Here is a 27,649-nt window from a genome sequence, read left to right as displayed (position 1 = left end):
GGCACTCCGAGGTACCTGCACTACTTCAAAGTTCCCTTACTCCCAAAATGTTTTGGGTTTCCCACAGCGAAGGCACAGAGTTGGGATTGTAGCCCACAGCAGAGCAATACAGACACTGAGAACACCTCAGCTCTGGGCAGGCTCAGTCATAGGGACTTTACACAGTATCCAGGTGTACAGCTCCAGTGGGAATCTCATTCTGCATAAAAGTCATATACAAAACAAGATCATATCCATGAAAGACAGATATGCTCAGCTATAGTCCCCACTCCAGGTAACATTTTTTTAGAAGGGGCTTGATAATAAACAAATACTTCTATTAAATATAAAAATTAGGATTTAAGTGGTTGCAAGTGATAACAGACAAATCGAAGCGTGTTACTATGCAAAATGAAACAAAACACACTAGCTAAGCTTAATATTGTAAGAAACTTGTTACATACAATTTCTTACCCTAACAATAGTTCTAATCATCCTTCTTACAAACTAGGTATCCTCCTAGCTTGAGCTCAAACCTTCCCCCTATTCAGTCTTAGATGTTTCCAGCAGTGATCCTGGGGGTGGAAGCAGGGGGTGAATTGGTGTGTCACAACTGCCAACTCCCCTATGGTTTGTTTCCTTGCCCATAAGCAGATTTTCCCCAAAGCAGGGATCCTGTGTGTTCTATTTCAACCCTTTCACACGCACACTGACAAGTATTACATTCAAAATGGGTTCCAGGTGACCTAGCTACATGTCTTAGCAGGACCAGCCCTGTATAGACTTACAGGAAGCATCAGACTATTCCCAGTTCGCTGTCTTGAGCACCAGGCCATTACGTTTCTTACATAACACTAATGGCTTTCAGTAGTACACCAATATTAATAAACAGGTCTATACTTCATATTTCTAGCTCAAAATACAGGAGTGACACGCATACAGAAAGAATATGGATATTTAGGGAAGTACTAGCTCTCCAACGATAGCTGACGTGCCCCATTTTGCATACAACGTATCTGAATTTTGAATATTCATATTCAAAAATATATTTCCATAAAAATATGGGAGCACGTCGACAGAATTGGCACCTTAGAAATCCCACAACTAAATTAGCTGGACAGGTAAAGAATTAAAAACTCATCTAGCTAAATGAACACACACAGACATCAACTTGGGATGCACATAACTGACCCACTGCTGAATTTAATCATTGGAAAAATGTAGGATAAAACCTCTTTTTGTTTTAGGTCATCTGACAGAAGCCAAGTCAGAGCACGAGCATGCATTTCGGGGCAGAGAGAAGGTCTGGCAGAAAATCTGTCTGACCCTAACTCTTGAAATGCAGGACTTTTCCTGTCAGAAGACATCCACCTTGTTTAAACTCAGGAACACCATTTCTCATAACTAGCAATTACCACATTAAGAACATTCTATTTACTTTTTATGTTTTTTTTTAAACGTTATTTCTTTGAACAAAGAACCCTTGTAGCCTCGTGCCAGAAATATGTCACAGGTGCCAAGGATTAAACTGGCAATTTCAAAGTCAGGATACTGTTAAAAATAGCCTCAAACATTCCAACCCTCTGTGAACCAACTTCTCTCTTTTTAAGTGATTCGCTCAATTTACTCCCTCACTTCCCAAGTGATGACATGACAGACCTCAGGTTTGCTCTTCGGTAACCAGTGCAGGAGAGGTCACTGACTTGGCAAAAACAAACTGTTTGAGAGCCAGCTGATGGGAGACAGTGCTCAGAGACCTGATGAGAGTTTGCCATCATTTACGTATGTCTCTCCCGCTCACAGGCTCTAGTGTCACAGCAGCCTCCTGTTCATGAGGAAGGTTTGGAAACAGCTCCTTTCCCTGTAACATTCCCTTCTCTTTGAAGCGGTTACTAGAAAGCTTCATTGGGTGCTTCCTCTCCTCACCCCCTTCCCACCCAACAGCCCATCATCAGGGTAATAGAGCTGATGTCTGGAACCCTTACGTGGGAGCACAAGGGTGAGGACTAGATGACCTAATACACCAGTTCCTACAATTTTGAGGACGCAGTAGCAGTCACCTCAGTTCGTCTCCCACCCAATCTTTTCACTCAAACAATCTGCACTTCACCAGTGGCTGGCAACCACTTCCCCATCTTACCTGACTGACAAGCTTGAGATCAGCATTCATATTTCGCAATACTTTATGCACACCTTCTGTTCAGTTATACATGTGTTAACTTGCTGTGGCATTTGGGCAGCTTTGTGTACCCCTGGAATCACAGAACAAGTTAAATGAACCCCATGAATTAGAGTTAGGCATTGGAGATGCAACCAGAGGACAGGACAAAGAATGAACCCCATATCAATCATTATGGTGCGTAGAGGAAGACTGCCAGTTGAGAAGACAGACAGCCATCCATGTACTAGTTTTAACTTCAATAGGAGCTCAATCCTATTGCAAACAGAGATATGGGTCTCTCTCTTTGTGCTGCCACCACATTACTGAGCCTTAGGGTGTGTCTACACGTGCACAAATCTTCGAAATAGCCATGCTAATGGCTATCCTGAAGATTACTAATGAGGCGCTGAATTGAATATTCAGTGCCTCATTAGCATTAGGATGCTTCTGGCCACGGCTCTTCGAAAGCACAGCTTTCAAAAGCGCACGGCTTGGCGCGGCTACACAGGGGTCCCTTTTTAAAGGACCCTGCACCTTTCAAAATCCCCTTATCCTGTTCACTGATCGGAATAAGATGCGGGGTCCTTTCAAAAAGGACCCCGATGTAGTCGCAGCCGGAAGTGTCCTTATGCTAATGAGGTGCTGAATATTCAATTCAGTGTCTCATTAGTAATCTTCAAAATATGGTTATTTCAAATATTTGTGCCCGTGTAGACACAGCCCTAATGTTTAACTTGCAAAATAAACTGATAAGGGATGGCTGATTTAAGAGGATCTCTAGCTAGTTGTGTACCTTTGTCCAAACTTAGCGGCAGCGATGCTCCATAACCATTATTCACTGCCCATTGTTACCAACTTCACAGAGCCCAAGACACTTACTCTTCCCTTAGGAGAGAGGTAGAAGGAGCCTTCCGTGGGAAAAAAGTTGTGCCTGGGTAAGTAATGCAGCAGCACATGGAGGTGGCTGATAAGATGGAGCACACAGTCAGGGCCAAGAGGGAAGAACAGGGCTTGGAAGAGTGGCCATCAAGGAGCTGGGGACCTTTTTGAGGTCAGTGGGAGAGTTCTGTTGCTGATCCAACTCCTTTAAAAGGTTGTGGTTGTGTTCAGCATGCACACAGAAAGAATATGGACATTCAGGGGATTACAAGCTCTCCAATGACAGGTGACCTACCCCATTTTGCATAAAACATATCTCAGTTATGCATATTCATATTCAAAGACATATTTCCATAACGAAGTGCAGCACAAAGATAGTTGGAGAAGTCAAATCTGTTCACCTGTTCCTGGATGCCAGTAAGGGAACCACTGATAGGATGCAAAGAGAGGCATTTCTATCAACTGAAATACCACGAACCTATCAGCATCAGGTGGCAAGAAAAATTAACAGAGTTTAAATATGGGGATTTAAAAGACCTGTTCTTCCTTGAGGCAGTGTGGTGGGAATTACTCTTCCTGGCAACCCCCTCTCTTGCTGCTGTTGCCATTAATGAAACATCAGAAAGAGAAAATATTATTTCATGAGCCTGTTCTTTGACTTTGCTCGAAGATCACTGGTGACAAAGTAACTGCCAGTCAATCACCTGCCTTGGCTTGCACATGAACCCATGTCAGGTAACCTGAGGCAAATTTAGCAATTCAGCCCTCACCACATCTTGAGATTGTGGTTTGACCCAGTGGCACAAACACTTAACTGCAATCCCTGACAACAGCAGGCTGCATGCACTAATCCCCCACTGACATTTCAAGTCAGTTCCTATTGTAAAGTAGCACAGAGAGCAATGCACTTCTGTTCCATAACGGGGCTTTTCTAGTGCTTTTGGAATAAGATGTCTATTGGCTACAGTTAATGGCATAACGGTCCTGCTTGGCAGTATGTCACCTTCAGTCAGATTGTGCCTGATAAACAGCTAAAGCACGGTCAGGACGGTCTTTGCTAAAAATACCTTAAAAATTGACGTTCCATGAGGAAAAACAGCTAAGAAATTGATGTAATATATATGTTACCCGACTCCGAAAAGTAAGCTTTCCAGCAACAGAAAGAGAACATAAGAGGAAGTTATAACATTTGAGTACATTATCCATCAATATGGTTAATCCAAACACAGCCACCTAAGCATTTTCATAGGGTACAACAGGCACAGTAACAAGTAAAAGCGTGTTAGCAACACATCAGATGGTAAATGTATGTGCAACCAGTTGTTCACAACCATTATCACAACGTACATTGGGGAGTACTAGCCACTGCAAGAGATGCACCTGGCCTGACACACTGCGTCCCGACCACCGAAACCAAACCAAACCAAAATTTCCATTAGTTTCTACTGGTGCTCAGTCTTTTCAGGAACTTTCTTGCAAAGAGGTGGAATATTACTGAGCATTACATAAGCAATTCAAATGAAGAAACAGTCCCATATCTATTTAAATAATGCTACTACCCAACAGAGAGTAATGTTACCCTTCTCCTGAATGCATAAGGAAGTATTCTCCCATATGTATATCTGGCCAGCATGCTGTCTCCTCAGTGAAAAGCAGAATAAAAGAAACAAATAATTGAACAAAGCAGAACTGCCTCAAATTATATTTGCAGTAACATTTCTCTCGGCACTGCATATTAATACTGTATATTAAGCAACACATATTCAAGTCTAAAGAGGAACTACAAAATTAAAAAAAATGCACCTAGACCATTATTCATGGTGTCAAAAAGAATACTAAATCCACTCTTCCATACTCAAACACGCTTTCCTGGATAGATTGAGTGTAAAAGGACTGTAGGTCCTAGAAGCAGAAATACTGAGGTGTTCTGCTGCACCCGTTAGGTTGAAGTGGTTTCCATCAAACACACAATTTACAATTTGGTTCAATGCCTCTTAGTATCCCTGCTACACAAGTGGTTTCAGCGGCCCTGGATTGAGAAAATAGAACCTAGCTAAATGAAGTTAAGAAGCTGTTTTTTGTTTCTTGCAGAAAAAAATCAGTTTCTCTCTTCCAACTCATCTCTTTCAGCTATGGCAAAAAAGATGCTAAAGAGACATCAGTGAGTTCAAAGGTAGAGATTAATTAAAAATGTAGATAGCCAGTAATTCTTTTAACTGGAAATGAAGTCAGAATGTGTTCAGATTCTCAGTAGCAATATAATTTGTGATGCCTGTTACTTGGTCATACATCACAAAAGAGAAGTTACTCACTTGTAGTAACGATGGTTCTTCGAGATGTGTCCCCGTGGGTGCTCCACAGTAGATGTCGGGCTCGCCTGGTGCCGCAGATCGGAATTCTTGTAGCAGTTTCCACTGGATCGCGCATGCGCCAATGCGTGCCGCTCCCTTGCGCACCCTCGGTCATGTGCGCGATCCGGTCCCTGCCACTTCCTTGACCAACCGCCCCAGATGCTCCTGAAAAACACCAGACAGAGATCCGAAGCAGGGAGGATGGGTGGGTAGTGGAACACCCACGGGGACACATCTCGAAGAACCATCGTTACTACAAGTGAGTAACTTCTCTTTCTTCTTCGAGCAGTCCCCGTGGGTGCTCCACAGTAGGTGACTACCCAGCAGTAACCCCAAGTAAGGAGGTGGGTACTCGATTCACGTGCAGCTTGCCCTTGAGAGGACTGCTGTCGACAGATGGGTATCCTCATCGAACACCCGATGCAGGGCATAATGCTTGGCGAAGGTGTCGCAGGATGACCAAGTCGCCGCTCTGCAAATGCCTTTCAATGCAATCCCTTTGAAGAAGGCCGTTAATGCCGCCACCGTTCTGGTGGAGTGAGCCCTGGGCGGGGCTAGCAAAGGGGTCTTTCGAAGCTCGAAGCACAGTTTTATACAGGACACAGTGCGATTTGAAATTCTCTGGGAAGAGAGGCATTCCCCTTTCGACCTGGGAGCAATGGACACCAGAAGCCTGTCCGTTTTCCGGAAGGGCTTAGTTCTGTCTATGTAGAAGGCCAACGCCCTCCTCACATCTGGGAGATGTAGGCGTGCCTCCTTGCTGGAGCTGTGAGGCTTCGGGTAAAACGACGGTAATACTATTGGTTCGTTAATGTGAAACTCCGAGGAAACTTTCGGAACGAAGGCTGTGTGTAACCGTAAGATCTCCGCCTCCTTTGAGAATACTGTGCAGGGCGGCATTGCCGTCACTCCTGTGAGCTCGCTCACCCTGCGGGCTGACGTAATCGCAAGAAGGAAGGTCGCTTTCATGATAAGTAGTCGGAGGTGTACTGTGGCTAGTGGTTCGAAGGATGGTCCCGATAGCGTGTGGAGTACCAAGTCCAAACTCCACGACGGTGGTAGTGGTTTTCGAGGGGGGTACAGGTTTACCAGCCACTTCAAGAACCTTGTGACGATAGGGTGGGTGAATACGGTGGGCCATTCTTCTTTGTGCCGAAAAGCTGATATAGCTGCGAGGTGGACTTTTAGCGAGGACAGAGAGAGCCCATCTTGTTTGAGGTCCAGCAGGTATTCTAGAATTACAGTTATAGGGACGTCCAGAGGAGCTAACTGTTTGGCAGAGCACCAGGCGGTAAAGCGTGTCCATTTCTGTTCATAAGTCCTCCTGGTAGAGGTCCTTCTGCTACACTCTAAGACTTGTCTTACTCCCTCCATACACGTGCTCGCTAAGGTGCTGAGCCATGGATTAACCAGGCTTGCAGATGCAGACCCTGAGGGTGCGGGTGCACTATGGACCCCTGAGCCTGTGTGAGTAAGTCCGGGACTACCGGTCGGGGGAGTGGTGGACGATCCATCATGCACAGAAGCAGGGGAAACCATTGTTGTCGGTCCCAAGTTGGAACTATGAGTATCATGCGAGCTCTCTCCCTTCTGGCTTTCTGCAGAACCTTGTGGATAAGTGTTGTGGGGGGAAACGTGTAGAGTAGAGGGCCCTTCCATGAGATCATGAAGGAATCCCCCAGGGACCCCTGCCCTATTCCTGCTCTGGAGCAGTACTGAGGGCATTTCTTGTTGCGCTGGGTGGCAAACAGATCGATCTGGGGAAACCCCCAGGTGCGAAATATGCATTGTAGCAGGTCGGAGCGGATCTACCATTCATGCGTGAGTGCAAAACGCCTTCTCAGTTGACCTGCCTTCACGTTGTGGGCACCCGGCAAGGAGGAGGCTTTCACGTTATGTTGTTGGCAATGCACCAATTCCACAATCCGACTGCTTTTACGCATGGCGCACGGGACCGTGCCACTCCTTGTTGATTGATGTAGAACATGGTGGAGGTATTGTCGGTATTGATCCTGACTACTTTGCCGTGCAGGTATTTCTGAAAATGTCTGCATGCACTGAACACTGCTCTGAGCTCCAGTATGCTTATGTGCAGTGTCTGTTCCGCGGGGGACCATAGCCCTTGCGTCACCTTGCTGCCAATGTGCGCTCCCCACCCTATGTGGGAGGCATCGGTTGTAAGAAAAATGGAAATTTGTGGTTGGTGGAAGGGCACTCCCACTAGCAGGTTCTTGGGATCTGCCCACCACGCGAGCGACTTCTGTACCTCCGTCGTGGGCGATACTACCCTGTGAACGGTATGGGCTGCCGGTCTGTAAATGCTCGCCAGCCAATGCTGCAGGCTTCGCATGTGTAACCTGGCATTCTGTACCACAAACGTGGTGGCCGCCATGTGCCCCAACAGTTGCAGGCATGTTAGGATCGGCACTGCGGGGCTGTACATCATGACTTGCACCAAGGATTCGATGGTGCGGAAGCGGGCGTCGGGCAGGTATACTCTCGATGCGATAGAGTTTATGCGCGCCCCTATGAACTCTATATCTTGCGTGGGTTTGGTCTTTGACTTTGCGAGGTTGATAACTAGGCCCAGCGAAGTAAACGTGTTCGCGGTAACGCGTATCATGCATAGGACCTCTGCCTTTGAGGCCCCTTTCAGTAGGCAGTCGTCCAGGTATGGAAAAATAAACACGCCCTGTCTGTGCAGGTAAGCTGATACCACTGCCAGGGTTTTGGTAAAGACTCTGGGTGCCGAGGATAGGCCGAACGGAAGAACCCTGTATTGGAAATGCTCCCCGCCGACCGTGAAGTGGAGGAAGCGTCTGTGTGCCAGGTGGATTGTTATATGAAAGTAAGCGTCTTGTAAGTCGAGGGCTGCAAACCAGTCTCCATCGTCCAGTGCCGTAAGTATGGAGGCAACTGTAATCATCCGGAAGCACTGCTTGCGCAAGTATCTGTTGAGGCCCCGTAGGTCCAAAATCGGCCTCCAGCCCCGTTTTCTTCTCTGTTAGGAAGTATTGTGAGTAAAAACCTTTCCCTTGGAATTGTTCCGGTACTCTTTCCACCGCCCCTATGAACATGAGGTGATCTACCTCCTGCTTCAGCCTCGCCTCGTGAGAAGGGTCCCTGAGAAGAGGCTGGGTGGGAGGTTTCATCGGTGGTAGTGACTGGAAGGGGATCGTGTAACCTGTGGCTATAATTTCCAGCACCCATTTGTCTGTTGTGATATTTTGCCATTGGGAGTGGAACGGTTTAAGGCGATGATGGAACATGAGGTGAGAGTGGCACTGAGCGATGGTGTTGACAGTGCAGTCCTCGACATACCTGTCAAACTTGCTGCCTCTGGGCTTGCTCCGAGGTTGTGTGACTTTGTTGAGAACGTCGCCTGGGGGCCCTGTACTGTTGCTGCTGTTGATGGCGCCCTTGGTCATAGCCTCGCTGATATTGTGCGCGTTGTGGTTGGTAAGCGTAGCACCTTTGCTGAGGATAGAATTTCTTTTTCTTGTATGGAGGAGTGTAGATACCCAAGGTCTTAAGTGTGGCCCTCGAATCTTTGCTAGAGTGTAGGACTGAGTCGGTTGATTCTGCAAACAGCTTTTGCTTGTCGAAGGGAATCTCTGGGCATACCAGACGTCTGGAGCCAGGACTCCCTACGCATTACCACTGCTGCAGCTGTTGAGCGTGCCGCTGCGTCCACCACGTCCAGGGCAATGTGAACTCCCGTTCACGAGGCCGCGTAGCCCTCCTGGACGATCGCCTTTAACACTGGCTTCTTGTCCTCCGGTAGGGAATCCATGACAGAGGTAAGTCTAGAGTAGTTGTCAAAGTTATGGTTTGATAAATGTGCCACGTAGTTTGCCATTCTCAGTAATAAGTTAGAGGAGGAGTAGACCTTCCTGCCGAACAGCTCTAATTTCTTAGCATCTTTATCTGACCCCCCTGATTAGTACTGAGGCGTCTTCAACCTCTGCTGGGATGATTCGACCACCAAAGAATTGGGCTGAGGGTGACTAAACAGGAATTCCATGCCCTTGGCTGGGACGAAGTATTTCTTATCTGCCCTTTTATTCGTAGGTGGTATAGAGGCCGGAGTCTGCCATATGTTAGTGGCTGACTCCATAATGGCTTCGTCCAGTGGAATAGCGATTTTAGATGAAGCCGGGGGTCTCAAATTTTTCAGGAGTTTATGATGCTTCTCCTGCGCCTCTGCTATTTGAATGTCCTGCGTGTATGCTACTCTTTTGAACAGCTCTTGGAATTGTTTAAGGTCATCCGTAGGGGAGACATCCCCAGGGACAATTGCCTCATCTGGGGAGGATGAGGAGGAGCCGCTAGGATAAACCTCCCCCAAGTCCTCTGGCTCCCGAGTTCGCTGGTATGCTTGCTCTCTCGTGGGCTGTGAAGGAAAGTCTTGGGACTCTGGACCGAATTCCCCCTGGGACAGCTGCGTTCCTCTCCCAGAGCAAGAGTGTACACGGGAGTATTGGCGAGGAGTGGGAGGGGATCTGCCCCTGGATCTAGACCTCCGATGTCGGTGTTCAGTATGATGAGGACGGCCATAACAAGATGGACAAGGGCCCGGTGATGGAGACCTGGACCACGAGCAGAGTGTGCACCCATGATGTCTGGGAGAGCGGGATCTCCGTGACGACACTGATAATGGTGAAGCTGGTATGTGATAGTACTCATAGGGATCCATGCCCAAAAAGGGTGAAGGCGGCCTGAGCCAAGGTGAAGGTGGTTGGAGGAACGGAGAGGGAGGTCCGAAATAGGCCAGTGGAGTTGAAGCCCTGCAACGCAGCGTGTGTATCTCGGGGAGGGGGGAGGGGGCGGGGCGGGCCTGGGTGATAACGGCATTGCAGCCCTGCCTGGAGATGGACTGAGGTTCCGGGTTTTGGCTCTAGCTTTCCCCTGCCCCTGCAGGGTGGGCGCTGCCCCCTCCCGTGCCAGGGATCTCCGCCCCGCTGTCGGTGCCGCGCTCGGTACCGTCATAAGCGGTGCCACACGGGTAGCTTCCTCCGGTGCTGCCGGGCCCCGTGCTGGGTGCCCCTGCGCCATCGGCACCGTGAGAGCCAGTGCTGCGTGAGGCGGCACCGCCAATTCCGGTGCTTGCCACGCTGGTGCCCACGGCACCGTCAGTGCCGACTACTGAATAGCCGGAGGCCCAGCCCCGGCCATGTGCGCGACTGCGCTGCCGCTTTCATCAGCCAGCGGCTCAGGGCTCTGCGTTCCACTCGTCCTGCTCGCTGAAACCGCCAGCAAGGATCGAGACAGGGAGACTTTCCTTTTCTTTTGCACAGAGGGGGTCAAAGAAGCCACCTTCCTTTTATGCGACCCAGAGGGCCCTTCTGTGTGAGGCTTCTCTAATGGCTCAGGCTGAAGGGCCTTATCAAACAAGATCATTTTGAGCCTCACCCTCTGTCCTTCCTGGCCCTGGCTGTAAGCTTAGCGCAGTGCAAACACTTTTGGGTAACACGGGACTCCCCCAGGCAGCGAATGCACTTCCTATGCCCATCAGAGGCCGGCATAGCCTCACAGCATGACTCACACTTCTTAAACCCTGAGGAAGACATTGCGGTGAGTCTTTACTGTTAATAGGGTACTTAGCCACTAATCAGTGCATTCTACAATCCAAATAACATTCACGGCCTTCAGGGTAGCGGACGGCTTAACCAGCCTTCTTTGTCCACTCCTCTTCCCTCCGTTCCTCTTCTCTCCTACTATTTTGTATGGTTTTTTTTTTGTTTCTCTTTTTTTTTTTTTTTGTATAATAGTAAGAACAACGAGCTAACAAGTAAAAACAACTGTCTTATCTGTCTCAGGCTTTAGAGCCAGAGCAGATTCCGTCTGCAGCCGTTGGCAGTTGAGAAGGAACTGGCGGGGACCGGATCGCACACATGACCGAGAGCGCGCAAGGGAGCGGTGCGCATCGGCACATGCGCGATCCAGTGGAAACTGCTAGAAGAATTCCGATCTGCAGCGCCGGGCGAGCCCGACACCTACTGTGGAGCACCCACAGGGACCACTTGAAGAAGAATCAATGTTCTGCTAAACTTTAGATTAAAATTTAGATTTTCCCTATCCTGTAAACACTAAGGCCATTTCTACACATAAAGGCCCGAAATATGCTAATGAGGCTTGGATGCAAATTCCCCACGCCTCATTAGCATAAGGTCAGGTGGTTTGGAGTCCGGAAAACATTCTTCTGGACTCCAAAACACCGTTTGGAAGCACGGCCCCCAGGGGGTCTTCCGGAAGGAAGTCCTTCTTCCGGAGGCCCCTTCTTCCTGAATGTCTTCCGGACTCCACACCACGTGACCTTATGCTAATGAGGCATGAGGAATTTGCATCTGAGCTTCATTAGCCTATTTCAGGCCATTTATTAGCATGCCACTTCGAAGAAATGGCCTAAGTCTTTCCAAAAAACCTCTACATATAATCCTGCAGTTTATAAAACAGACAATACAAATGCTTTTGCATTTCAGCAGTGGGAACTGCACAGTACACTTAAAATCTCGAAGGAAATGGTAGGATAATATTTAATGGTTGAGTCCCCAAAGCAACATTTTTCAAAAGACCTCAAATTTAAAAGTTGCCTCTACTTCAAAGCTACTTTGCAGATATGTCGGTTTGGACATCAGATCAAGTTCTTTTAAAATACACTTATAAGTATGCCATAATAAAGGGACACAAACTGAGGAAAAACTAAAGAAAATATCTAACAAACAAGAAGGCAGACCCTGTAAATAAACATTAGCATACTTGTAAGAGGCTGAAAAGAGTGACTAGGCAACTAATTATTCAACAGAATTGCTCACAGTCCATTTCCTTTCACATTCTCAATACACATAAGTCACTGGAGTTCTGGGGATGTTGTTGCACCACCTGACTTAAGTGTTTTCCATTATTTACACAGCTTACCGTTTGGGCCAATGGCTCTCAGCACCCCTCACTAAACAAATGATTCCAGCAACAGTCTTAGAATGTTCCCAGGTCTTCCAAATTTATGTGAAATTTACAACTGTAAACTCTTGTTTAACCGCTACTTGATTAACCTGCACACTCCAATAACTGGCGTATCTCACAGAGAAGCAGCTTTGGTCAGAGGACACTGGCATAGAGCAGAGAGAGCAGAATCTGCCAGCTGCACTCAGATGCAGCATGGAGGGACATAAGGCAGCACCGAGAGGGCCTCCCTCTCTCTCGTGCTCTGTGCACAAACCCCAGCCTTCATGCTCTTTCTCCTCTGCTCAGTGGAAACTGCGTGGGAGCGCAAAGTGGGAGGGGGGCAGTCCCTCAATGCCGCCCTGCATCCCTCTGTGCTGCATCTGAGTGCAGAGGAGAGGCTCCTCTGCTCTCCCAACCAGTGTGAGCTACTCAGCTGAGGTCATGTCCTGTTGGCAGGGGGTAACAGTCTTTTAATGTATGCAGAAAAAGACTGGCAACAGCATTCTGCACACATTTTTGTTTCTTAAAACCTAATCTTGTTTTTTGTTCGTGTTATGCATTGCTGGCTATACCTCTGGTCTTATATTTGCCATAATACCTCTCTATATCTTCCCATTGGCTCCTCTAACCATTTCTCCTTATCCTTTCTGGCTGCTTTCCTTACCTCATTGCATTTCACCCCATATTTCTGTTCTGCCATCTCAGAAACATCTCTCCTGATTCTCAATGCTCTCTTCTCTTGAACGAACTTCAGTGTCTTCTGGGTAATCCACTTCTTATTGATCTCTTCTTCTTCTGCAACAGTCTGCTCAATTGCCTCTTCCGTAGCAATGGCCATCTCTGCGACTGTCTTACCTAGGTCTTTCTCTGTGGCGATATTCTTAACCTTCTCTTCAAGCGCTGTTCTGTATGCACTCCCTGTTTCTTTCTCACACAGCCTCGCCACATCTCCACTTAAACTGTGTCTTCCATTTTCTTCTGAGTTTTATCTTGATGTTTGCGATCGTTAGACTGTGGTCGGACTCTATATCCGCTCCTTGGAAAGTGCGGCACTGCTGTACTGATGTTATCCATCTTCTTCTTATCAAAATCACATCTATCATGTTCTTGGACCTCCCGTCATTCGATCGCCATGTCCACTTCTTACAGTCCTTTTGTTGGAATCTCGTGTTGCAGATCACTGTCTCATGCTCTGTAGCAAACTCTAGCAGTTTCTCACCATGTTCGTTTCTTTCTCCATATTGAAAGCTTCCCATGATGCTCTCCCTACCTTCATTATCTGTTCCAACTTTTGCATTCCAATCTCCTCCGATGGCCAACACATTGTTCTTCGGTATCTCCTCTACTGTCTTTGTCAAGTCTTTATAGAATAGCTCAATCTCTTCCTCTGTACTATCAGATGTGGTTGCATACACCTGAATGACTGAGATGTTGAACAGTTTTGCTTCGAATCTCGCTACCATCATTCTTGCACTCTGGTTTTTATCCTAATAATGCACTTCTAGATGTTTTGCTAAGAAGGAATCCAACTCCTGCTTCACGCTTCATTTCGTTTCCTGACCAAATGACTTCGCAACTGCACATCTCGCCTGACACCATCCAACACATCTCTGCCAGTCCAAGTATGTTGCATTGGTATCTCTCCATCTCTTTCTGAAGCAGCTCTAATTTTCCAGTTGCCCACAGTGTTTGGACATTCCAAGTTCCAATGGATAGCATATGTGTTAGCTGTAATTTTGTTTCGGTAGCCAACTTATCGACCCAACCTTGTTTATCTGGGTGACATCCAACACAGCATCTTTTACCATTTAGTTGTACTGGCAGCAGATTTCATTCATATTGTTGTTTGACGGTCAGAGCATTGCCAGACATCTGACCAACCCTCCTACTTCATCCAGGCTTGGGACTGGCATGGAGCTCGTAGAGGCCAGGGAGGTGTATCAGACAATTAGGAATATTAATAGGAAATGGCAACCGAAGCAGATGGTGATCAAAGATGAGAAAGAAGAAGTGCACATGAACAGGGAGAAGATTGTGCAGCGATAGATGAGATATTACATTGATATATACAAAGCACAGTTGGACCCGAGTGTCTCAGAGAGACTGATCGAAGAAGTGAAAGAGATCTCCACCAAGCATCGAGAGTGAGACCAACATTTTGAAGGAGGAAGTAGAAAAAGCAGTGAAACAACTAAACAGCAGCAAGAGCCCTGGAAATGATAAGATCACAGGATAGATGATCAAATACGGCGCAGAAAGCATGATTCAGAAAATACACCAACTATGTAATATACCATGGAAAGAAGGGAAGGCGCCTAAGGAATGGACAAGATCTGTGCTAGTGACAATACCCAAGGAAGGAAGTGCACTGGAGTGCAAGAACTACAGAACAATTGCCCCAATGAGTCATCTAGGCAGGATGCTGATGATGATACTGACTGAGAGACTAAGACTGCAGATAGAAGAACATATAGCAGATGAGCAAGCGGGGTTTAGAAAAGATAAAAAAGTACCATACAGCAGATATTGGCACTAAGACTGATAGCAGAGAAAGCTCGACGAAAGAATAAGAACGTTTACACTTGCTTTGTCGATTTTCAAAAGGCATTGGAAATTATAGATCAGAAAGTGACTTGGGCAGTGTTGGAGTCATATGGAGTGGATAGACTGATACGGTTGATAAAGGATATCAGTGGCAATGCAGAGGCAGCAGTGAGAACATGCAGGGAGTTGGGAAGTTGGTTTAAAACAAGTAGAGGTACGAGGCAAGGAGATCCAATATCACCAAGTATCTTCCTCGCACATCTGGAAAGAGTGATGGAGAAGATCAAGGAAGATGTAGAAGGGTTATCTGTGCACGGGAAAAGAATTAACAACTTGAGATTCGCGGATGATGTAATTATCATTGAGGAAGATGAGGAGATGCTAGCAAAAATGGTGCAGATATTAAATGAAGAAGGGAAACGGTATGGACTGATTACGAACATCAATAAAACAAAAACAATGGTACTTGGAGATAAGGAAATAGGAAGGAAGTTCAGTGTCGATGGTATTGAACTAGAAAATGTAGAGAAGTTCACATATCTGGGGAGCAACATAACATATGATCTAGACTGTAAGAAGGAAATAGCGACTAGAATAGTGAAAGCAAGAGCGAGTTTGGAGGCGATGGATAAGATCTTGAAAAGCAAAGTAATTAGCTTAAGAATGAAACTGAGCATCTTGAAAACGTATGTATTCAGCAGCATGTTGTACACATGTGAGACATGGGTGATAGCAAAGATTCGAAAAGAAAACTATTGGTGCTTGAAAGGAGTTGTTATAGAAAGATTCTGAGCACAGGATAGATGCAGTAGGTCGACAACGAATGAAATGAACAATGTACAAAAAAATCAAGACTCTGGTATTAGGCATAATGGATGGTTTGAATAGGAGAGACATACCCCACAGAGAATGGATAGATGATATAGTAGATTGGTGCGGAGTTAGTCTACAGAAACAAAGCCACTCCGCAATGGACATGGAAAGATGGGAGGAAATAGTGAGAGGCATCGGACACCAATGGACACTGAACCCACAGTTATCGATGATGATGTATACTTCTATGTTGTCCCAAATATTTGTATATCTGGCCATCTCCTAGTCCTTGGGCTGCCGGATATAAAAGAGTTTACTGTGTTCAATTATGTCTAGATACCACACAGCATTGCAAGCTACACAACTGGCACATGACAAAATGGCTGCATCCCAGATTATGACTTTCTGAACCTTTCAGAATTTTGACTTTCCCAAAGTACGGTGCTATTAGCTATAAGCGAGCTGCTATGCACTTTCTCCTTGCTGGCTCCATCTCTCAATACTGGCGCTGAACCAAGAATTTCCCTATTGAAGAACAAGTGTGGAAGGGCTAATCCCAAATTAGTAAAAAGAATTAGGGCAGACCTCATTCCCTCTTCTCCATAGCACACCATCAAGATTGTACCACGTTCCTGGAAAAGTTTAGGAGAAACAGTCTTTGAAGTTTTACCATCCATGAACAGGAAGTAAATCGTGGTTGGTGGTAATTAAATACACTTGTTAGTCAAAGACACTTAAAACACAAAAATGGTTAAAAAAAACCAGTGCCTATTGTATAAGAAGGAAATGTGGCTGTGGTACCAAGAAATGGCAAAATTTAAACCTGCAGATTGGACATATGTGCACATTCATAAACCTTTGGAAAGAACTGCAGTCTACAAGTTTTTAAATATCCCCTAAAACCCAAAAAGTACACTCCTCACAAGAGTGAAGTCTTTATAAGCACTCAGTTTTGGCTTAGCTCTGATCCCATTCAGGTCTATGGAAGAAAATTAATTCTATGCTAAATGTCTCAAAAACCGTATCATAACACCCTTGCCCCCCCAGCCCCATTTTTGTTTAAATTACAAACTATTCAAAACTGTCCAACAACATGTAGATAGGAAATAGTCTTATTTTCTGCTTTTAGAGATACCCACAACTACTAGTATGATCAGTCTTTCAGATTTTTGTGTCTCCTCAATTTACTGAGAAGAGGTTGCATTTTTTCCCACTTCACTCATCTTTAAAACATTTTTGGAAGAATAAAAATATCACTCTGTAGCAGATATGCTTGCCTTCTAAAACAACCTATATATAAAACAACCTATATATAAAACACTCACGGAAACCTATTCTGAGGTCTTGATGAACCAGTGAAGAAAATTCTTATTGTAAACTGATTATCTGCTCAAAAATATTCAAAGTCCTATTTGTTAAAATTATGTTATACGCTACAAACTGATGACCTAATGTTTCAGTTACTGAATGTCTGCAGGTTAAAGGTATTTGGGCTGAGGGCTTTGAAAATTCCAGTCTCAGTTCTCTTTTACTTCAGCCCCAAGCTCATCGAAGCCAACACACATTATCAAAGCCTACGTCTTCTTATGTCATATGACTACTGAAACCAAAGCTATCTTGCAAAAGGTTAACCCTGCAAAAGATGCAAAACTAAGAATCCCGCAAAAGGGAACAATTTCATGGCAAGGGCTCTGCTGAGTGCAACAACTTGAGCTTTGGGGAAAGAATATTTCCTTCCAACTGCCATTCTGTAATTCCCAAACTAAAACTAAACTAAAAAGTCCACCGTCCTTCGCAAGTGTTGATGGAATATTTTCCATTTTTCAATGGAAAACTGGATTTTTCTACTAGCTTTCAGAAACCTTTACACAACATTTTCTGCAGAAAGAGTCCCTTTTTGGTCAAAACAATTTTCTATTTGTGAGTGAAAACATTGGTGTTTTTGGATGTTGAGTTTTCTGGGGGAAAAAAAAAATTCTGGGGAATGTAAGACAGAAGAGAAATTTCCAACCAGCTCTTCCTTGTGTAGTCTGAATCACTTTTACGTTAAAGAAGTGCCCCTTAAACATCTGGCACATTTGGAAAGCCCAGGTCTGTACATTAGTCCATTGCCTAGCCATAGTGAAACAGGATAATGTGCATTCCTATATAATGCCCAATGAACAACTGTGCAGATTTTAACGAACATATGCACATATATCTCAAGTGTGTTGTGAAGCTCAAGGCTGAATTAAGGTCAAATGCTTACATAGTTCAAGTGTCTATCATTCAAGTTCTGTCAGAGGGCACAAAGGAAGAACAAATCACAGTAAGTTCCAATAAACCATGAAAGTTTCTTTTGTACTCACCACTTTGTAGTTTTACAAACAACCTGGACAAATCTACCCTTAAATATGCTGTTGAAAATTTGGTTTACAGAAAGTGGAATAATCATGTCCTCAGATATATTATGAGACGCGCATAAAGCCGCAAAAACATCAGTCGTACTCTTTTGGGGACTGATTCTGAGATCATACCAATGTGAACAAAGAGTAACTCAGCTGAAATCAATGGAGTTACACCAATGTATAGGAGATAAAAATCAGCCTCCCCTAAAGAATTGTTTCAGATACTAAAATCATAGTTGTAGCATTTGTGGCCCATGCCCCATGTGCGCTGTTCTAAAATGGAGGTTTCAACTATATTTATTTTGAGATAACATTCCCCTGACTATGTTAAAGTTATAGCAGTACAGACCAATTCAATTTAATTCTGGAAGAGGCAATAGCAAACATCTGCACCAAAATAGCCACAAAGAGAAGATTCTATTTTTCCATCTTTTTAAGTGACCAGTGACATCTCACAGCACTTTTCCACAGCACTGTAAAGCGATTGACAACTACTGCACTTGAGAAAAATCACAGCTACGGCCAAGCACACAAAGTGGCAGCTCTTCACATTTTATTTTGTAATGTAATGCAGTTAACATATTTTCCACCCTTAGCACCACAAATCTGATTTTCATCTTCACAATTATGTATTGCAAAGGTTTAGTAATACAGGTTGAACCTCTCTAGTCCTGCACCCTCATCTGGCAACCTCCATAATCCAGCATGATTTTAGTTAGCCTGATGACCAATTACCAAGGGTGTGGCCAAGTTTTCATGGTCCCGTAAAGTTTGTTTACAGCCACCAGTCCTGGCTCTCAGTGGTCTTGTGCTGTTATTCAGCTCTAATTTACCCCTAAATGTCTTCTAAGAGCCCAGTAAGCAGCGGAAGGGTTGGTAATGCTGCTAGACGATATTGACATCCCGTGACCCAGCAAATTCTCTTGTTTGGAACCAGTCAGGTCCCGAGTATGCCAGACTAGAAAGTTTTAACTTGTAGGTATGACACAGACCTCACATTAGCAATTGTCTTCTCTCCTGATGCAGAAATGCCTTTAACTGTACATTTTCAGGGCATGTGCTATGATCCATCTATCTACCTTACTTAGATTGTAAATTTTTTGGGGCAGGGACTGTTGTTTAATTTTATTTTTGAGCAGTGCCAAGTGCAATCAGGTCCTGGTCCATCCCAGGCTTTCCTAATAATATAAATAATAGCTAGTCCCATCACCCCACTATTTGAGAACTTAAACATGAGTGAATTCATCACAAGCTTCTTGTGGGACTCAGAAATATGACCCTCCATTTGACAGATGTAGAATTGAGGCAGCCATCAAAATGGCCAATCGAGGCTTTTTAACTGAGGGAAAAAATGGTTTGCCTTCTATGAGTTAGCTGGTCAACAAATCCCAGCATGGAGCCCAGGCTTACCTCAACCAGCTAACAAGGTTCAAACTACAATTAACATGGTCTTAAACTAGGATTGTAATATGTGTAAGTTAACATGTTCAACATACATTTCTCCCCATATGTTAGACATGGTCTGAAAAGTTGTAATTCTTGTTAAATTGAAAGTATTGTATTCATATACAAGGAGTTCTAATTTTCTCTGTCCTCAGTTATTTCAGTGCATTTCAGTAAAAAAAAAAAAATAATACAATAAAACAAATCCCCCTAGAAATAAGAACAACTTAAATTTAGAGGCTGTGGTCTAGATTCACTACACTAAGTAATTCTCTTGGCTGTTTTGACATGTGACTGTGCAATAAAATTACAAACAATTTAATTTAATCTCGGATCTAAACATACATTTTTAACAGTACATACAATCACTGAAACTGTGAGGTAACTTAAACACAAAAATTAGAACACTAACCCTCTCTATAGCCTCTTATGCCTGGAACGAATACAGGTATGGAAAAGATCTACAGAATAGAAGAGGGACTAAACTGATCATGTTAAATAAAATTAAACAGAATCAAAACAAAAAGCAGTCAAGTAGCATTTTAAAGACTAGCAAAATAGTTTATTAGGTGAGCTTTCGTGGGACAGACCCACTTCTTCAGACCATAGCCAGACCAGAACAGACTCAATATTTAAGGCACAGAGAACCAAAAACAGAAAGCAAGGAGGACAAATCAGAAAAAGATAATCAAGGTGAGCAAATCAGAGTGGAGAGGTGGAGGGGAAGGTCAAGAATTAGACTGAGCCAAGTATGCAGACAAGCCCCTATAGTGACTCAGAAAGTTCCCATCACAATTTAAACCATGTGTTAATGTGCCGAATTTGAATATAAAAGCCAGCTCCTCTGTTTCCCTTTCCAGATCCCTGCGATAATTCTTCTTCAGTAACACACATACCTTTAGGTCATTGACAGAATGCCCCATTCCATTAAAATGTTGACTTAACGGGTTTGTGGATCTGGAGTGTTTTGATGTCTGTTTTGTGCTTATTGACCCTTTGTCTAAGGGAGTTAGAAGTCTGTCCAATATACAAAGCACCTGGGCATTGTTGGCACATGATGGCATATATGATGTTAGTAGAGGAGCATGAGAAAGTGCCCGTGATTCTGTGAGTAACCTGGTTAGGTCCAGTGATGGTATTTCCAGAGAAGATATGTGGACAAAGCTGGCAGCGGGCTTTGTTGCAGGGAAAGGTGTTCCCCTTAGTTATGACACAAATATTTTACATATTTGATTTATTCAAGGTATGACTGAAAAAAACAATATGCCAAACATGGCCAGTCTGACTTCCGAACTTCAATAGCATTCAATCATGTCCTTGTACAGGTTCAAACTCCCTCGTCCGGCACTCTCTCATATGGTAGGACAATGGATGTTGCTGGACCAAAGAGCAGCCCACATGAATGGGAGCTGGGTGGCGTGCAGAGCCTGCTGGCAGCCGTACAGCTGTGGGGACTCTAGCTGGGGGAACCCCAGCAGCCCTGTGGCTCGGAGCCATCTGGGCACTGAGCCCCGCTGGCTACCCCAGCTGCAGGAACCCAGGCCAGAATAGGGAATCTCAGCAGCCCTGCAGCTGGGAGCCAGCTAGGTTTCAGCAGTCTTGGGCAGGAGCCCTACAAGAGTGCCCTCCCACTCCAGGCAGTCATCCTGACCTTTCCTTATCTGGCAAATCCCCTTGTCCAGTACCAATCAAGTCCCGAGGATGCCAGACCAGGGAGGTACAACGTGTACCTTAAAAACAATGGAGTAGCCCATGAACTGAACTGAAATTGATGAGTCTTGGACATATTCCCTATAGAAATGTAAATCAAAAATATCTAGAAGGTTGGTTATGTTAATGGTTGCAGCTGGCTCCTGAATAACAGCCCTAGAGAAGTATCACATGGATATAAGTGACACGCATACCCCACATTGCCAAGCTGGAAGGAGAGTATACAGAACCAATGTGAATTCAGCCCATACTGAATTCAAAGACGACAAGGATACTTGCACCATGACGTGAAAGATAACATCTCTGACGAAGCTGCTGTGATGTACCCAGAGTGTGTGTTATGTTACATTGGCATAACTACAAAAAGTAAACCAAAATAAAACTAAGTGCAGCGTGTTGCATTCTTGAGAATGTTGCAACCATAAAGAGAAGAGATGATATATTGGGAACGTATTTTATCTTCATGCCAGGAGTTCTATGTCTTGAAAGTGGAATAGTCTGCCATCCTGAAGGCCTAGTTCAGAGGGTGTGTCTATTGGTGGGTGCAGGTAGAGTGTCAAAGAATTTGTTAAGAGGAAAGAAAGAGACAAGAAAATCAACTATTCTTGCAAGACAATACAGTTTAAAACTATCAACATAATTTTTTAAAGCAAATGCACTGAGAATGACTAGGACTAAGCATGAAGTCCTCTCAACTGTCCTTAATTTCAGTATATTACTTTGAGATTTTTTTCCCTCCTTTAAGTGACTGTCATGACACAGAAGTGCTTTCTTTTGTGAAAGTGCAAAGAAAATGTAACTGAGTCTCACAACAAGACCTAGATACATATTTATTATTAAATAAAATTAGTCTGAAAACTAAAGCAAGACATAAATAAAAGACTATCTTTCACATTTTCACAGTGTGATTTTTTATAAGTCAAATTCATAACAAGGTCTATATTTAAGGGGACAATGGAAAATACTTCTTAACATGGCATTTCTGACACACTGCCAGTAATGTAGTAGATAAAACAAGGCAGGCTACTAATTGTTCTCATGTGTAACCACAGGGACATTACAGTGTAGGTTATTTAAAGTCTGGTGGGACTTGCTCATGACTCTGGATTAAGAATACTTTTAAAAGTATTCTGCTGAACACTGTCTGAAAACCTGTTCCAAAAAGCTGAAGTGAAAATTTCACAGATCCTAACACTGATTTACAGTCAGGCAGTTCATGACCTGTAAAATAATCAGATTTTTTTTTTTGATCTTTTCAGAATAGTTGGCATCCTGTGCCCTTGCAAACAGTTTTTATATTTTGCACTATAAAAAATGTCATGAGAGTTGCTGGTAGGTTTGGAATGAGCTCAATAATATCAGGGTTTTATTTTTAAATTCCTCAAAGTGTCTAGTGATCAAAACACAGCAAAGTGCAAAAATATGTTTGGAAGAGGACTGCAAGGGCTGCTGGCTTTATAGTCACAGGATTGCAAAATAAAATAGCCACGAGATATTATAGACATCTATTTAATGCAGGTGGCATGTCATGCATTCTCCCAGAGATAGTCATTTGCTTTCCTCTGCTAAAAGAACTCAGTTTAAGGAACACAGTTGCAAATCTTCCAAGAGATTGTTGTAATCTGGTCATTTAAAAAAAATACACTAAAATGGAGTCAATAACATCACTATCAAATAAACTTTGTGTGTGTGTGTGTGTGTGTGTGTGTGTGTGTGTGTGTGTGTGTGTGTGTGTGTGTGTGTGTGTGTGTGTGTGTGTGTGTGTGTGTGTGTGTTAGTTAATGCCAAAAGAGCCAGTAGGGCTAAGATATTAACCTCCTGCTTGCTTTAGCTGTCACATTTATATCATAAGAAGCCAGAATCTGCCTTCAGTTCCATCCATACAACCGTAGCTAAATGGGCAGTGTGGGTGGCATGGGTGTAGCTGAAGACAAATGATTAAGCTAGCATTTTTGTGTCAAATATCAGAGGGGTAGTCGTGTTAGTCTGTATCTGTAAAAACAACGAGAAGTCCCAAGGCACTTTATAGACTAACAGATTTATTGGAGCATAAGCCCACTTTGCCAGGTGCATGTAGCGATGCATGTGTCTAATGAAGTGGGTCTTTGCCCATGAAAGCGTATGCTCTAATAAATCTGTTAGTCTACAAGGTGCCACAGGACTTGCCGTTGTCATTTCTGTGGCAGTTTACACAAAAGGGAAGATGAGGGAGAGCTGAGACACATTTCATATTTGCTGGGTAAAGTTTAAAGTTTTGGCTTTGAGTTATATTGCTATTTTGTTTCAAGTCCCAGCTCTTTTAGTAAGTCCCATTCTGCTGCTCATATGATATTGTGGAAGTTGCAGTCATTGGAGACAATCCATCTAAAGACCTTCTCGTTTAAAACTGAAGTATCTTTGCAGAACATTTATTTATATTACATACCAACTGTAGAAGATTCATCTAACGGGTACAGAGGGACAGGCTAAGTATATCTGGTCTAGATTTAATTGCCATAAGCTAAACCCTGGTTGCATTGATTTTAGTGGAATAGAAATCAGGTTCAATATGTCGTAACTTAAGCATTATAAAAAGCACTTAGGGACCCTAAAACTTACTCAATGTACACATGGAGGTAAAGTAGTTTGCTACATATTACAAATTATTACACAGTGTCAATCAAAAATACCCACAAAAATTAAAAATCCAGCACATTTATGTTCTATGAACCACCATGCCCTTTTGTGGTGTTCATTTATATAAAGAAAAACAAGCAGTGCATTCTAGCTTTACAAAAGAATGAATCAAATGTAACAGACTTCCCGTCCTCTTTTATAAACAGGATAAAACCAGATATCAATGCCTATTGGCACTTGAGTATTTTTTTTAAATATGAGTCTCTTTTTACAAATCCAATAGCCCTGTCAACTTTTTCCACTGTCTCAGAAAGGAAAGTCACGGTGCAACAAATGAGATTATTATTTATGGAGCATAACAAAAATACGTCAAGTCTTGGAAACGCAAACATTGATGTTGAACAACCTTTAAAAAAAACTTGCTGCAATTCATTTTTAGGAAAAAAGAGGACTGCTTCCCAAAAAGCTTCTGCTAATGTAAAAATTAAACACACATCTGTTAAAGTTATGAGCATCTTCCTCACTGAATTTCACAGCCCGCAGTTATTTGCCAAATTTCCATTAACGTGGGTCACTGCCATCAATAAGAATGGTTAGAAAGGTTTTAAAAATCTCCAAGGACAGTTTAAGAAATCAAAAATGAAAAACTATCAACAGGCAATGTCCACAGACATGCCAGTGATAGATATGGAAGTTTTGCTTAGTTTTATGAACAGTTAGTTCTAGGCACATATAGTAATTTACTGACTAAGAAAATGGTTGGCTTGCTGAAGCACTATCAAAGGACCACTTCACTATTAAATAGCATATTACACACAATGCTCTGTTTAAAAACATAATCTGCTTTCCCATCCAGGAAAAGCAGCACAAAAGCTTTCTTCATTGAGCTTCATGCACATGTATTGGTTCTATGCACTTGGCGTAGAGGAGGTTTTAGGTAACTCAGTGAAAGAGGAAGAGAAGCGGGGAGCTTGTGCTGAGGTCTGTAGCAGAAGCACAACAGCAGAAGTGCTGCATACTGGTATAATGGGTATCACGTCTGTCCGCACTCAGCTAGGATAGGAATAATAAAAAGCAGAATTACTCATTTTTTGGAGGAGTTCCTGTTTTTCTTTCCAAGCACACACAGCTCTTCCTCAGCACAACAGGATAGTCACGCTCCCCAGGTCAAGAGGAATGTAACTAGTCATAACCACACGTTATTGCACCTAGCTAATAAATGTAATATAGTGAGAGAGTGAGAGGAACACAAATTCGGAAGTTGCCAGAGCTCAAGAAGTGGGTCTGTCCCACAAAAGCGCATCACTTAATAAATTATTTTGTTAGTCTTTAAAGTGCTACATGGCTGCTTTTTTGCTTTATGAAAATCCAGACTAACCTGGCTACCTCTCTGTGACTCTTTACAGGGGGAGGATCTCTCGAATGGCATTCACTGTCACATCACCAAAACAAAATATTAATCACAGGAGATCATGCAGATCTTCAAAATATGACTTTTCTTTCCTTTCTTCTATGCTTTCATGAGCAATCACAGCTCAATGTTCTGGTTACTTTTAAGTCACTGACATTTAGGTTAATGCCCATTGGTAGCTGACACTTCTCAAAGATTTAGCTACAGATTGTTTACAGACTCCAGAGTTCATTTTCACATGCCTGATAGAGACACACAAAATGGAACTATCTGGGGTCGGCAGTCAACCCCTGTATGCCTCACTATCACAAGGAGTAAAGGGGGTTGATGGGTAAGTTTCTCCTGTTGACCTCCCTTCATGTGGATGGCCAGTCGATTGCAGTTAAGCTCATTCTAGCTACACAGCTGCCATGGATAGAACTGCGTATCTGTAATTGACTTACCTGCTTATTATAGACCAAGCCTCAGACTGCATTGGTCAAAATGTGTGTGGTGTGTGAAGAGTTTTTTCTCAACCATAATGGCTAGAGTCTCTGAACTACTATTTGCTTAAAACTAAAGCAGAAATGTTGGAGAATATGTAATAGCTGGAACAAAATGGTGCTATGCCTTGTCAAAGACAACTCTATCTCTCTGCTCTACCCACCCCCCAGCATTTGAGCTCTCCCCATAATGTAGATATCTCGCAAAAAGTGGAGTCAATCTTCATTGGATCCCAATGATGCCACATGAAATATGTGCAACTTGCATGTCGTATCTTTGCCAACTTCAGCTCTCCTAATTCAACCGGGAATTAGAGAGTCAAAATGAGTTTTCTCCCCAACTTTTTCAGTCTGTGTACCATTACTGGTAATAAAGGTTCTGGAGACTAATTTACACTACTGCAATTCCACACTCCAAGAAATTTCACTAGCATGAAGTAGTAGTAGTAGTAGGCATCCTTCAGTCTACGTAGACTATGGATCGCGCCCTTTATAGTTTCAACTGAGGACTTCATTCTACTGTGACTATGAAGACCCACACGAGTGTGACAGTCCTTGCTGCATCTCTTGCAGATGTGGTGGGTGTCTGGCAAGTCCTTAGCGTGCTTTCTGTGCACTCGCTTCTCCTCTGCTAGCTGTTTGATAGAGAAGTTATTCACCTGTAGTAACGATGGTTCTTTGAGATGTGTCCCCGTGGGTGCTCCACAATAGGTGTCGGGCTCGCCCGGCGCCGCAGATCGGAATTCTTCCAGCAGTTTCTCCTGAATTGCGCATGCGCTGGCGCGGGCCGCTCCCTGCAAACCCCCGGCCACGTGCGCGATCCGGTCCCCGCCAGTTCCTTGACCAACCGCCTCGCATGCTCCTGAAAAACACCAGACAGAGATCCGAAGCGGGGAGGATGGGCGGGTGGTGGAGCACCCACGGGGGACACATCTCGAAGAACCATCGTTACTACAGGTGAGTAACTTCTCTTTCTTCTTTGAGTGGTCCCCGTGGGTGCTCCACAATAGGTGACTACCCAGCAGTAACCCAAGTCAGGAGGTGGGTAATCGGTTCATGTGCAGCTTGCCCCCGAGAGGACTGCTGTCGACAGACGGGTATCCTCTTCAAATACCCGATGTAGGGCATAATGCTTGGCGAAGGTGTTGTAGGATGACCAGGTCGCCGCTCTACAGACGTCTTTTAACGCGATGCCCTTGAAGAAGGCTGTTGATGCCGCCTCCGCCCTGGTGGAGTGAAAGCCCTAGGCGGGGCCAGCAAAAGAGTCTTTCGAAGCTCGTAGCACATTTTTATACAGGACACAATGTGCTTTGAGATTCTCTCTGAAGAGAGACCTTCTCCTTTTGACCTGGGAGCAAGAGAGACTAGAAGCCTGTCCATTTTCCGGAAGGACTTAGTTCTGTCTATGTAGAAGGCCAACGCCCTCCTCACATCCAGGAGATGCAGGCGTGCCTCCTTGCTGGAGCTGTGAGGCTTCGGGTAAAACGAGGGTAAAACTATTGGTTCGTTAAGATGGAACTCCGAAGAAACTTTTGGAACAAAGGCTGGGTGCAACCTTAAGGTTACTGCCTCCTTTGAGAATACTGTGCAGGACAGCGTTGCCATCACTGCTGCGAGCTCACTCAGCCTGCGGGCTAACGTAATCGCAAGGAGGAAGGTTGTTTTTATCGTAAGGAGACGGAGGGGAACTGTGGCTAATGGTTCTAAAGGTGAACCCAATAGCATGCTGAGCACCAAGTCCAGACTCCACGATGGTGGAAGCGGTTTCCGAGGGGAGTACAGGTTTACCAACCCCTTCAAGAATCTTGTGAGGATAGGATGGGTGAATAGAGTGGGCCCTTCCTCTGTATGCTGAAAGGCTGATATAGCAGCGAGGTGGACCTTTAGCGAGGATAGAGAAAGCACGCCTCTTTTGAGGTCCACTAAGT

General features: G+C 44.2%; 2 protein-coding genes across 6 annotated transcripts in view; one reads left to right on the top strand and one right to left on the bottom strand.

The window, feature by feature from the left end:
• Window positions 1–27,649, bottom strand: part of CMSS1 (cms1 ribosomal small subunit homolog) — a 422,380-nt gene that overhangs the window by 100,590 nt on the left and 294,141 nt on the right. Inside the window, exon 1 of one of the 5 annotated variants that reach the window (XM_074999547.1) lies at window positions 2,120–2,160. The exons of the other annotated variants lie outside the window; for them this stretch is intronic. Within the exon in view, the coding sequence (XP_074855648.1) occupies window positions 2,120–2,145 (26 nt within the window). The 5' untranslated portion in view covers window positions 2,146–2,160. Of the gene's footprint in view, window positions 1–2,119; window positions 2,161–27,649 lie in introns of those variants that run through there. 5 annotated transcript variants of the gene reach the window in all.
• Window positions 1–27,649, top strand: part of FILIP1L (filamin A interacting protein 1 like) — a 377,577-nt gene that overhangs the window by 58,855 nt on the left and 291,073 nt on the right. The gene's annotated exons all lie outside the window — the stretch shown is intronic.

This window comes from Carettochelys insculpta, chromosome 1 (genome assembly GCF_033958435.1).
Source record: "Carettochelys insculpta isolate YL-2023 chromosome 1, ASM3395843v1, whole genome shotgun sequence".
In the NCBI taxonomy this organism is placed as follows: Eukaryota; Metazoa; Chordata; order Testudines; family Carettochelyidae; genus Carettochelys; species Carettochelys insculpta.
The sequence above is the reverse complement of the archived record's forward strand: the minus strand, read 5'-3'. Positions and strand labels throughout refer to the sequence as shown.